The 12,577-nt window shown below is 37.7% G+C and overlaps 1 protein-coding gene across 3 annotated transcripts; it reads left to right on the plus strand.

Annotated features, from left to right (window-relative positions):
- Window positions 1–69: 69 nt before the first annotated feature.
- On the plus strand, window positions 70–12,425 carry CZH18orf54 (chromosome Z C18orf54 homolog). Of its 3 annotated transcripts, XM_052778599.1 has the most exons (9): window positions 88–138; window positions 672–853; window positions 1,389–1,718; window positions 3,404–4,174; window positions 5,712–5,862; window positions 7,053–7,161; window positions 8,558–8,689; window positions 10,846–10,919; window positions 11,800–12,425. In XM_052778599.1, the coding sequence occupies exons 3-9, from the start codon at window positions 1,439–1,441 to the stop codon at window positions 11,906–11,908; spliced, it is 1,626 nt and encodes a 541-aa protein (XP_052634559.1). In that variant the 5' UTR covers window positions 88–138; window positions 672–853; window positions 1,389–1,438; the 3' UTR covers window positions 11,909–12,425. The 3 variants fall into 3 exon arrangements, with proteins under 3 accessions (XP_052634560.1, XP_052634559.1, XP_052634557.1); XM_052778600.1 differs by lacking the exon at window positions 672–853 and having other exon boundaries at window positions 70–138; XM_052778597.1 differs by lacking the exon at window positions 88–138 and having other exon boundaries at window positions 206–853.
- The last annotated feature ends 152 nt before the right edge of the window (window positions 12,426–12,577 follow it).

Genomic DNA, 12,577 nt, shown 5'->3' on the forward strand with positions numbered 1-12,577 from the left:
GCCGGCCTCCCGGCTTCGACTACAACTCCCGCAGGGCCGCGCGGCCGCCCCCGCGCCTGCGCGCCGCCATTTTGTAAAGGGGGTGCGGTCCCTTCAAAACCGCTGCGCGGCAAACCCCGGAGAAGCGGCTGTCGTGGGGTGGGGATGCCCGGGGCTCCCGGGCAGGGATGGGGAGGGATGGGCGGGCAGGGCAGCGGGTCGGAGCTAGGGTGGTGCACCCTCATGGCGTTGCGGAGGGGCTGTGCTGCTTTGGGCGCTTCTTTTCCCCGCGCTGACTGCTTCTTGTGAGGGAAAGGGGGACGGGGGTACCAGCCACGGCCGGGTCTTACCGTGCAGGCCTGCCCTGTCTCTCCTGGGGGTGTTGTGTGAGGATGGGGCTCCGGGAGGTCTCTGTGCTGGTGCCTAGCTCGGCTCCTCGGCTTTACGGGGAAAACCGCTTTGGCCTTGGAAGAGCTGACCCCCCACTGTGCCTTTTTCATATAAATCCTTATGCTGCTATTGCATGCTGATCCTTGTACGTACGCGATATTGGGTATAACCAAGTTATTAATCGTTGTTGCTTGGTGCACCACCTGTTTCCTTAACAACAGGTCTTTCAAATGGTATTTTACCTATAGGAATGAAATGGACTGTTAGGTTTCTTTCAGTGGCCTTGACCATCCTGATTGCAGCATTTGGAACCAGACTGCGCTTCCAACTCTTCAGTTTACACTTTGGGGGGGTTACAAAGGCAGCTTGGATTGGGTTGACTGAATTGCATAGGTAGATAGGATGATTCTAAGTGCTCCCATGGGGCTTGTAAAATTCTTCTGCTCTGTGTACCCATTCCAGTTATATAAAAATATCTGCAAGGGTAATGGCTTCCTACTCTTGTTACATTGAGTTGTTTAGGTTTTCATACTAAGCTACTTTAACCTCCGGTTTTGTCCGTGAACACCACTCTTTTGTGCTGGTTCTGAAATCAAAAGTTATGATACTTCTGTGTGTCTTTGCTGAATTGTATGTTTGGTGACAAATGTCAGCAGTTCTTATGTGAAATCCTGTTCTTGCAAAAGCAGGGTACTAAGGTTCTTCTAGAACTAGTGAGGAGCTGGATTTTCCTGCTCTCGTTATTTTTTTTTTTCACTACTGAAGTTTCAATGTACAAGAAGTTTTCCCTATCGTTATCTTTTTTCCAGTCTCTTTATTGTCTGCCTTTGACTTTTCTAGGGGCAGCACATATGTATGACAAACTTTTTGAAAAGCAGAAAGCTGACTAGCTAAGTAGTAAATTTTAGGAAAATAATAAGAATTACAGAACAAAAGTAAAAAATCCTAGATATGTTACAATTTGAGAAGACATTTCAGTGCAGATGATCACTTGCGGTTTTGTTTCTTTTTCCATTTAGATTGATTAAAAAGATGAGTGAAGATTCTAACAGAAAGCTGGGTAAAAACCATGACAAGCTCAATAAAAGAAAGCAGTGTCTGCTCTCCTGATTCAACAGTATCTTCTCTTTTAACAAGCTATAGCACTGACAGCAATAATCCATACTCAAACAGCTTGATTCACTACAAGGACAAGCTTTACAGCTCTGCATCTGAGGCTTTGGAGGCTTATATTGAAGATTTTGATTTAAGTCTCACATCTTCAGAAATACGCACTGGAAAAATCTGCATATTTCAAAGCACTCCCAAACAAGTTAAGTTTTCAAAGCATCATGCCAAAGAAAAACATGGTATGTCTCTGCAAATTTGTTGTCTAATAAGTTTTGGTGTTTGCTGTTCTTTTGTTTTGTTTTTATTGCCAATGGTATTGCAACTCCTTGTCTCACACCAGGTGTGTTTTGTTGAAGGAATATTCCCTGCACAACTGCTTGCAAGTCTTTATGGTATAGTAAATGATGCTTGGTCATGGCTAGCAATATTCGTCATTCTCTGTAATGCTTTTTCATAAATGCTTGGTGGATTGGTGAGAATTCATGACCATGCTCATAGATGCAATAATAAATTCCAGAGTATGGAATAGAAATTGTATTTTCTATATGTGAATATATGCTAAAGACAGTGTAAATCATTGCTTAAACCCAAGTCTTTTAAAAAAAATCTCAGTTTTCTTTCCAGAGTAAGTAACATCAGTATCTAATTAATTGAGTTCCCTCAAACACTGCTCTGTCTTAACACAAAATTTGCCTCTTATCCATTGATTTTTATGGAATGTACTTTTGGACCTGAAGTCTAACCCAAGCGTGTAACATATATGGGTTTGAATTGGCTTTTGAAATTATTAGTTAGCTTGAATAAATAAATAATTGATTATATGAACTTTTATTAGAAGGTCTAGAGCAGGTAACTGTGCTTGAGCTAATTTATATTGCAAATGCTTTGTTCATTACACCTAAAATAACAAAGTTCTAAGTACAGGCGAACTTCATACCTGAAAAAGGACACTTTCCTGGGTTGCATTGGCATGGACAGTTATAGTAGCATATTGTGTTATTCAGGGCTTTTTTTAATTCACCATAGCCTATAACTTTCCTCTAGCTTCACACCTTTCCTTTCTTTCTTTTACCAAGACAGCTATTTTTAGCTGTGTTTAGCTTTTGGTTTATATTTTTCTAATACAAACCACATTCTACTTATGTTTAACTGAATTCCCCCCAAAAAATCCCAGCATTCTGATTATCACTAAAAATGTGAAACTGTTCTATGAAAGGTGTCATCTCCTCACATTTTTACTCTGAAATTTTTCCATTGCTGTTCTTTGCAGGAGTCTCATTAGCTCCATTCACATATTAGCTAGTCTGCATGTATGTTTTGTATGTTACAATAGTCTGTAATATATGGATTTCACTTACTGATATTACAGTGAAAGAGTGAAAAAATAACTTCCGGGTACTAGCTGAGGAAAACCTATTGTCATGAACCAAAGTGCTTCATAGTTTCAGTAAAGGATTTAATGCTATAATTCTTCCCTGAAAAACTGTCAAGTCAAATCTTATACAGCATGTAAGTTTCTGTAGAATCACAAAATAGGTCTATAAGCCCATTATCTGGCTACTTGCTTTGCAAGCTATTGCTTTTAGCTATTTTTTACTATGTATCTGCAAAATACACAGTTCTGAATGTGAAACTGAAAATGGGCTGTAGAATGTTGACTTCTTGTTTCTCTTAAATAAAAAATTAAAGAAAATACTCAGAGCTGTAAATGTGTACTGTGAAAGGAGGGGTAACTTTTGACCGACAAGGTTTTTATCAAGGTTCTGATTAGAAACTGAACCACTCTTGCAAGAACTGTAATTCAGTGCCCCTGGTAAAGAATACATTTCAGCTTTAAACTGTTACTTCATGTTAGATCTTACAAATGTATCCTTTTGGTATGCTTGAAGTTTAGCATGTCATGTAAAATATCTTTGTTTTTCAGCACTGGATGATTTTAAACAGCATGTAGGATTGGGTTCTCTTGCTTCACCCTCTAGAACGCAGAGTGAGTGTGACCCAGACTTGATTAGTCTTGCAACGGATGATCTGTTAGCACTTCCAGCAGATGGATCACTACCCTTCGTCCAGCGTACTCCTTTTAAATCAAGGCATCAAAGTAGTGAGTGGAACAGACCGTCCCTTAAAACATCTTTCTGCCCTTACCAAACCTCATCACTCAATACTGAAAGTGGTTTCAGTCTCCAGGAGAATGGGAAAGCTGTTGCTCACCAGAATCCACACAAAGACTTCAGCAAAAAGAAATGCAATGTGTATACACCTGATAGGTACGATTCTGTCTCCTCTAAAGGAAGTTTGAGACCCTCGTCTTTTGAAGAGGACACTCTTCCTTTTAAGAATTATCCAAGATGGCTTACCAGTCAGAAGTCCGACTTAAGTGTATCAGGGATAAGTAGTATTCCCAATTTGCACTACCCAGTATGGCTTAAGAGTTACAACCTTTTTTCTGATTCAGCTAAAGAAAGCGATGGTCAAAATTTTAATATACAAGGCAAAGCTTCCTCTTCACAAGCTTTTGAGATCCTGAAAAAAAGGCACTCTGTAGATAAACGCAGTTCTGATTTTTTTGAACAAAATGGTTGCCTGTGTCTGGGAAATGATAACAAAGTAGAAGAAAGTTGCAACTATGACTGTCCAGATGGGTGCTTCCCTTTTGATAACTTGTTTTCAAGGCACACTAAAAAGCCTTTCAGAGGTAACTATATTTTGTATAATTTGCTCTTTAATTTTAAGGGTATATATCATATGTGTATGAAGACATGTACATTTTCTTAAACCAACACTCTAGCTATGTTAGTCTGACTGCACTGTGCAGTAGATTTATTCACTTGCATCTTTGACATGACTCAAAGCACTTAGTAGTAGTTGACCAAGTTAAACAGCTTTTATACTGAAAGTTTTCATATATAAGTCAATATTTAAGCATTCCTTTTACAGCAAAGTACTTATTACATTGGTATTATATAAGTACTTATTGTGTATTTAGTGCCTCACTGCAAGGTAATGACAGTAGTTCCATAAATATCTTAATAGAATTTCAAGCATTAAATTAAATTACATGAAGTGTAACCTTGGGGGAGAGAGATTCCAAAACATAGTGTAAATGAACCTGTCAAATTGGTAAAAAAAAAAATATACCGTTTATTGTGTAGTCTTTTTCTCTACTTTACACAATCAGCAGGAGATATTTGTAACCCCTATATTTAGGTTATCCAGTGCCTTCAGTTTATGTAAAGACTTTCCTTGGGAATCACTCGTGTAGCTAATCTTTGCAGCAGGCCATTGCTCTTCAGAAGCAGGGAGGTCCTCCTGTGGTGAAGCACCATCTTTGTATTATGAAATATCAGCAAGATTTGCTTTGATATGAGAGATTAACATTTTGAAGTGTTAATTACCTTTGCTTCTGTCTAAGTTTATTCATTTAAAAAGAAAAATATTTTTTCTTTGTTATGCAGAGCATAAATACTGATCTCCACCTTGTTCCAAGAGGTTATATATAAAAACTACATTAAAATGTTGTTTATGTTGTTAATTCAAAGCAACAAAATGCCAGATATACAAATGTCTGCAAATACCTTTATAATGTGTGTGCATGATGAACTTGAAATACAGGGTTATACCTTTTTTTCACATAGAAAATTTTACCAATCATGAACAGGCTAGGTATAAAAAAAAAAGACAATGACAGACACATTTTGAGTGCTTGCCTCAACCTATTATTAAATGTGAGTCCTGTATGTGATTGTATACGTGATTTGCATGTATATGTTGCATGATTTCTCTCCCAGGTGTCTGTAAAAGCACCTATTAGAAAAAAGTGTACAAAATAATAAGAAAACCAACCTATGAACTTATAGTATTAATAAGTAATATTTAACATCATATTGTGAAATAATATTAATTATATTTTTCTATAGCATGAAAACACATTAAAAACATTAAATAATCTTGAATGCTGCATATGATACTTGTTTTACATAAGTTAAGAAAAGAAATGCTTGGCTACTTTAAATACTCTCCTGGCTAGAACCTTGCAGATCCCCTTCGGTACTGATGATTTACATGCCATACCAAGATAACCAAAGGAGTTGTACTGGGGCTATACTCTCTGTAAAATATTTCCAGTGCTAATTCATCTGTAGTAATTTTCTTTGAGTATTACATAAAGTTAAAAGTAATGTGGAAATAATTCCCTTGAAGAGGGTTGGACACATTGTGTCCTTCTTTTTTAGAAGACCAGCTTGAGCCACTTACCTCGAAGGCCGACAGAGGTGTGGAGAGTTCAACTGAAAATTTGTCAAATAATCTGGAAAATGATGGCAGTCCTTCTACAACAGATATACTAGAAGCAGAAAGATCATGGGAAAATGCTCCAGGTGCTTTGTAAGTAAAGATATATTTTGGAATAATTTGTTCGTGAAAATGCATAATGCATTTAATTGCTTTTCTATATAGGTTATAAGTAGTAGTGCTGTGGCATGTACATGAAAAAGGATTTACTATTAGATTTTTTGCTAGTGCTGAATATTTAATATTTCAAGGTCAGGATATTGGTGCACTGCTTTCTCTTCATTGACTTGCAAAGACTGCTATCATTATTACTTATTGTTGCCTTTTAATAGTATCTTTGTACATCAGTGATATATAAGAAATATTTATTTCAAGAGAAAAATTATTTAATTGAACTTAAATTGACAGATTTACTAGTTTATGATTAATAGTTTATGAAAAACAAGTTAATAGTTGGAAGTCCCACTATTCCCACCCAATAGTGGTAACAGTGGTGTGGCCTTGGGAAATTTTGGAGCAGTCTTGGGTGTGAAATTTCAGTTGTTTAGGAACTGAAAGGTTATTGCACAGAATCAAAGAATGCTAAAAATCAATCCTAGAATTTCATACAGTTTGCTACAGTTTTTAAGAAGCTGGGTGTATGTGGTTCTGGGTGTTTCTCTTTACCCTAGAAGATTCTGAACTATTGGTTAATTGTAACAATATTTCACAGGTGAGTAAAAGTCTCAAACTGCAGCATTCCTGCATATGATAATAGAAGTGGTACTATTCATGCTCCTGTTGAGAGAGAGGCTAATAATCTAAACTTCTGCTAGCCACCAGAATACCCACAAAGGAGAGCATCACTGGAAATCAGGCTTCATTAATGCCTGTTTCTATGAGACTACTAGCTTTGAATTAAAATAACTTAGAGACTGTAGAAGAATTAGAGGTCAGTAAGCAGAAGGCAACTATTTTTCTTTAGATATTGAATGTTAATGGAGGAGTACCATGTGTAAGAGAAACACACATGTGTAATAAATTATAGCTAACAAGTCCTTATCTTGCCTTTTTTGTTTAGTTGACTTTTATGGCTACCCAGGTTTTAATTATACTGGCAAAACTGGAAAAAATAGTTGTGTTTCTCTCACATACACCAAAGTGCTGACAGGACTACTCAGGGTCCCTTTGGTGTTGCAGTGATGCAACATATCTGGTTTCATCACAATGACTATATCCTGAAATCATTCTTTTAGTTTATAAACCTGTTGTTATTCTCTGTTGCATGTTTAATGTTGGTTTAGCAAACCACTAGTGCCTGTGTGCTGTGAGGACATGGAGAATGCTCTACCATTCCCCAAAGCAGATATCATACACAAATTCTTGGAAGACTGTTTAAATGACAAAAATAAGGTCAGTAAAATTGAGTATTTATTTCTGAGAGTGCCTAAAATGTGTAAGACTGGTAAATATTAGAAGGGGCAATCCCTGTAAATTTTTAATTCTGCTATAATATATAAGGTAGAAAGCCTAACTGCAGTACTTCAGTCATATTTGAGCACAATGAATTCATACAGTTATTAAATCCTATAATCTAACCCTTGGTAACAATTATGATTAAGAAAGCATCTAACTATGAAATGCTTTGCTTAGGAATAGTTTGGCTTTTGTACTCCATGTTTTGTTTAAATAATGATTTTCCTGCCTCAAGTGAAGGAAGACTTTTTCGTTATTGATGTATTAAATACTACTAATTTCTTAGCCTGGCTGATGTACTGTTGAGTATGAGTCAAATTCAAGAGGTAAGCTAAGTAATATATTTCTTATTATTTATGCTGTTGCACTGGAATTGGATCAGGGATTGAATTTACTCTTTTGATTATTCATTATTTTATTCCCATTCTTACATATTAGTCACCTTCTTGGCAGTCTTAATATTGTTCAGTCTGTCACTTTGATTACATGAACCCTTTAGCCTTTTCTCAACTAGGGAGATGAGCACGGAGCCCAGTGTTCTAGTTGAAAGGCATACTACTAGTTTACGTACTGGTATGTTCCCTTTACTTTCTGCCTTATTGTCCTTGAATCTTAACTGCGCTAAGGTTCCCTTTTCCCACCTTATAGTAAACAGAGCATGACCCTTTAAGTTTTTCCACTGTGGCACATACTTCTGTTTCCCTACGGAGTTAATTGACACAGAACCTAACAATGTGCATGAGTAATTTAAATTATTGCCTGATGAATGGTGCTTCACTGTATCTCATCCTTCATGCTTCCCTTTCTCTTGGTTCTGCTAGATCATCAGACATTTCTAGACATAAGTATTTCTAGATTAACCACAGATTTTTGTCACCTTGAGTTAAGATGCTTTTTTGATTATAGTATAAGCAGATATCATACAGATGCTAATTATATGAATAAATCTGTGTTTATCATTAAGGAAGCTTACTTGCTCTGTTGGTTCTGAAATGTTGAAACATGTTCCAGCACTGCTGTCATAGCATTACAAGGACTGACAGTCTTAGTATTCTTGAATTATTTGACACAAGCCAGGGCTGAGGCCTTTCTGTGTTGCTTCACATCTTCCTAACAGTGTATGTATTTACAGTGACTTCACTGACCATATAGTGGCATAAAATAAGATTAACCATTGTAGCATCATAGATGTACAATTTATAAAATAGATCTTTAAAGAACAGGTAGAGGGAAACTGTTTCAGGGAAACTTTTGAAAAGTTGGTTGTTTTGTTTTGATTTATGTGCACTGCAGTACACTGCAAGATCAACAAATTCTTTGGGTTTTGGTTTAGGAAAATACTTCTTCTGGAGGTCATCACCAAAGGCCCCTTGAAGCTTTGAAGCTAATGTTGTTTAAACTTCAAGAAATTCAGGCAAGTTTAAACCAGAATGAAACTGCTGAGCAAAAGGAAGAGTTTGAAAAAGTGAGTAGTCAGTTTCCTTATGTTGTATCTTGTCAAAATTGATGGGCTATGTATGCTTCTGAGAAAAATTTAGTCCTTTTATAGACTTGGTTTCCTGTCATCTTCGAAAGAGCACTGCCAGCAGATTCAATCCACTTTGCATCAGGAGCATATGCCCAAGGCTGCTGTGCCCTCAGTCCTCTGTGTCTTGTTGCTGCTGGTGCAAATTGGAGGCTCTGTGCTAAGTTAAGCTGCAGTTTTCCCCGTTTGCAGGGGCACTGGGTGGCAGGTCAATAACCCAACAGTGGCCTCAGAGGTGCTGCAGAAAGCCGTACTTGTAAGCCAGGAGATGGCGACATTTCAGGCAATCCTGCCCGAAGAGAGCAGACTGGGATCTCTGCTGCTCAAGCAGTAGCTGTGTTTTGGAAAAAGTTGTCTTCTGATAATAATCCCGTTAATTCTAGGCTTTCGGGGCATGTACCAAATTTTTAAAAAGCCATTCTCAAACGCTCTATCCTTGCCTCCTTTGGCATCAGAGAGTTGGTATTTTGTGACACTTGTTTCAAAATGATTTCATAGACTTTATTATCTCTTTTTACCTTTTTCATAATGTTGCTTGAATACAGTTCTTAAACCCTATGTCCTATACTCAGTAGTGAATGAAATGCTTCATGTATTTCTGGATCAGGCAGGCTAGGGGAGTGGGCTGACAGGAACCTCATGAAATTCAATAAGGGCAGATGCAAGGCCTTGTACCTGAGAAGGAAGAAACCTTTGCAGCAATACAGGCTGGGGACTGCCTGTCTAGGGAGCCACTCTGTTGCAAATACCCAAGAGGTCTTGGTAGATACAAGCTGAACATGAGCTATCTGTGTGCCCCGGCAGCAAAGGAGGAACAGTAGGGCCTGGGCTATATGGACAGGAGCACAGTCAATAGATCAAGAGAAATGGTTGTCCCTCTGTATCCCCAAGCACTTATTAGACCACATCTATAATACTGCATCCAGGTTTAGGCCCCTCACTTCAGGAGAGACATCAATAAGCTGGTGGAGGGGCCCCTAGGTGGTTGGGGGCTACAGCACTTGTTTATGGGGGGGGAGCTGGGAGAACTGGGCTTGTTCAGGCTGGAGAAGAGGAAGTTTTGGGGGACCTAACAGAAGTCTTCCTGCACCTGTGAGGAGGGTATCAAGAAGACGGAGCCAGGGTCTTCATAGTGGTGCATGGTGGCAGGATGAGAAGCAGGCTGTCGTGGCTTAACCCCAGCCAGCAGCTTAGCACCACATAGCCACTCACTCACTCCACCCACCCAGTGGGATGGGGGAGAGAATCAGGAAAAAAAAAGTAAAACTTGTGGGTTGAAATAACAGTTTAATAGAATAGAAAGGAAGAAACTAATAATGATAACAGTAACAATAATAAAATGACAATAATAATAATAAAAGAATTTGAATATACAAGTGATGCACAATGCAATTGCTCACCACTCGCCAACCAATGCCCAGTTAGTTCCCGAGCGGCGATCCCCCCAGCCCCACTCCCCCCAGTTTCTATGCTGGGCATGATGCCATATGGTATGGAATACCCCTGTGGCCGGTTTGGGTCAGCTGCCCTGGCTGTGTCCCCTCCCAACTTGTTGTGCCCCTCCAGTATTCTTGCTGGCTGGGCATGAGAAGCTGAAAAATCCTTGACTTAGTCTAAACATTATTAGCAGCAACTGAAAACATCAGTGTGTTATCAACATTCTTCTCATACTGAACCCAAAACACAGCACTGTACCAGCTACTAGGAAGACAGTTAACTCTATCCCAGCTGAAATCAGGACACAGGTATAAATTGAAACAGGAGGTTCACACTGGACATTGGGAGTAGCTCTTTTACCCTGAGGACAGCCAAGCACTGGAACAAGTTGTTCAAGGAAGTCATGCAGTCTCTGTCCTTGGAGGGTTTCAAGATTTGATGGGATAAAGTCCTGAGCAACCTGCTGTAACCTCATAGCTGCCTCTGCTTTGAGCAGGAGCCTACTTCCTGAGATCCTTCCCAACGTGAATTACTTTATAATGCTATAAAGTTGTTGGCAATACTTTCCCATGTCATGTGCTATAAAAATTCTGTGTTTTCTGTCATATTCAGCTACTCTTCCTTCCCTCAGTTAACAATTTTTGGGGTTTTTTTTTAAGCTTTCTGAAAAAGCTGAGGCTGAATTAAAACTGTGTGACAGTGAGATAATCCCTCTTACTAATTCTATTCAGAAGTAAGTGACCATTGATTTTCTGACTTTTCACAGTTTTCAGAAATTGCAGAAAAGGAATGATAAACTAGCTGAGTTGTCATGTGATCTGAAAGCTTTGTTAAGAATAAGCAAGTAGTGAATAATTAAAAATATGGCAGTTTAAGGAGCAGAGAAATACCTAGTGAATGGTTGCTGAGATGTACTCTGTAAATAAACATTTGTATTTCATCTATACCAGTAGATTAATTATTGCTACACATAGATGGACTTTAAAATAATCAGACTTGGAAAAGTTTGTAATATGGGACAAAATAGCTTCTTACTTTTTTTCACTACAGTGGAGAAAATAATTGCTAGAAAACATTTCATTAATGAAATCAGCAGTCTTACTGAATGGTTACAAGTGACTAAAGAAATAAAAAGTTTGAGAAAAGGCAGAATGGAAAGCAGGATTTTATGTAGAACATTTGTTTCAACAAAACTCAGTGTTGCAATACAGTTTTATACTGTAATGTAAAATGAAAAGAACTTTTAATTTAAAAAAATACAGTAACTTTCAGTATTGGTATGCTATTTTATGACAATGTTTTGCAGTGTTTAACATCCTGTTTTAAATACCCATTCCGTAATAATTTAATAGAAACAGTGTTTGTGTGAGCACCTGTATTTGAGATGTACTTAAAATTTCAGTTCCAAAAAGTTTTGTCTTTTTTAAAGAACATCTTAGTGTATTCTGTAATCTCTAAAACAGAGTAAGTAGAACAGTTAGACATAGAGATGTAAACTGTATATAATACCATTCAAACTGTTAAGCTGTTTGTAAGGAATCAACATCATTTTGTGTTAAATGTAAATAGTAATATATACACTGTTGTTAAAGTCTTCATTTTTCCTAATCTAGGGCTTTACACCATTTGTCACGTGTTAAAAGTCTTGTTGAAGATAACAGTAACCAACAAGAGCAGACCTATGATCGTGAAGATAAACAAGAAAAAAAGAATGATCTGTGAAGCTGATATCTAAGAATAGTTTAATATTGTGTAATTTAAATAATTTGTCAGCCTGACCACTGGTCAATTTTTTTGCAAGCTGAACCACCAGTGCATGTTCTCAAAAATGTTGTATTCAGTATTTCTGTACATATTCGTTCATTTCATTAATTACTTCAAAGCTTAACTGAGTGTTAGTGCTTTCAGTAGGATCTAACAATATGTGACAAGGGATACCACTTTTTAAGGAATACTTAATTAAAATAAGGTGAACATTTTCATGCAAGAATGTCTGTGTATTTATACAAATTTACAAAAAAACTAAACTGTGGCTGATTCTAGTCATCACTTCATTACGTGGCCTGTTAGAAGCAGGGGGAGCTCAATATCATGTGTAAAGTTAAGCAGTAATGTTTAGCAATAATGTAATTAAATAATATTTTCAGTGCTGTTCTTTCTAACAGGACTTGAGTTGATGTAATTTTACGTTCCTTGTTCCCCAACCACAAACTTACTAAATATATTGTATCAAAAAGTGTCTGAAGTCTTTTTTAATTATCCCCCTTTCACATCCTGGTAAAGCCTGGTTCTTTGGGGAGAGAAGGCACTTGTTAAGAGGCATGTTGTTTAGGAGCACAGAATGTGTTTCAGCTGGACCGATCCAACATCTGGTTGTCACTTTTACTGGGA

The sequence above is a fragment of the Harpia harpyja genome, chromosome Z, assembly GCF_026419915.1.
Source record: "Harpia harpyja isolate bHarHar1 chromosome Z, bHarHar1 primary haplotype, whole genome shotgun sequence".
In the NCBI taxonomy this organism is placed as follows: Eukaryota; Metazoa; Chordata; class Aves; order Accipitriformes; family Accipitridae; genus Harpia; species Harpia harpyja.

Excerpts from the sequence above, each read along its gene's own strand:
- CZH18orf54 (XM_052778600.1), top strand. The coding sequence starts at position 1,439 with ATGACAAGCTCAATAAAAGAAAGCAGTGTCTGCTCTCCTGATTCAACA. Across the intron at positions 4,175-5,711 it reads CACTAAAAAGCCTTTCAGAG|AAGACCAGCTTGAGCCACTT; the intron begins GTAACTATATTT and ends CTTCTTTTTTAG. Across the intron at positions 5,863-7,052 it reads GAAAATGCTCCAGGTGCTTT|CAAACCACTAGTGCCTGTGT; the intron begins GTAAGTAAAGAT and ends ATGTTGGTTTAG.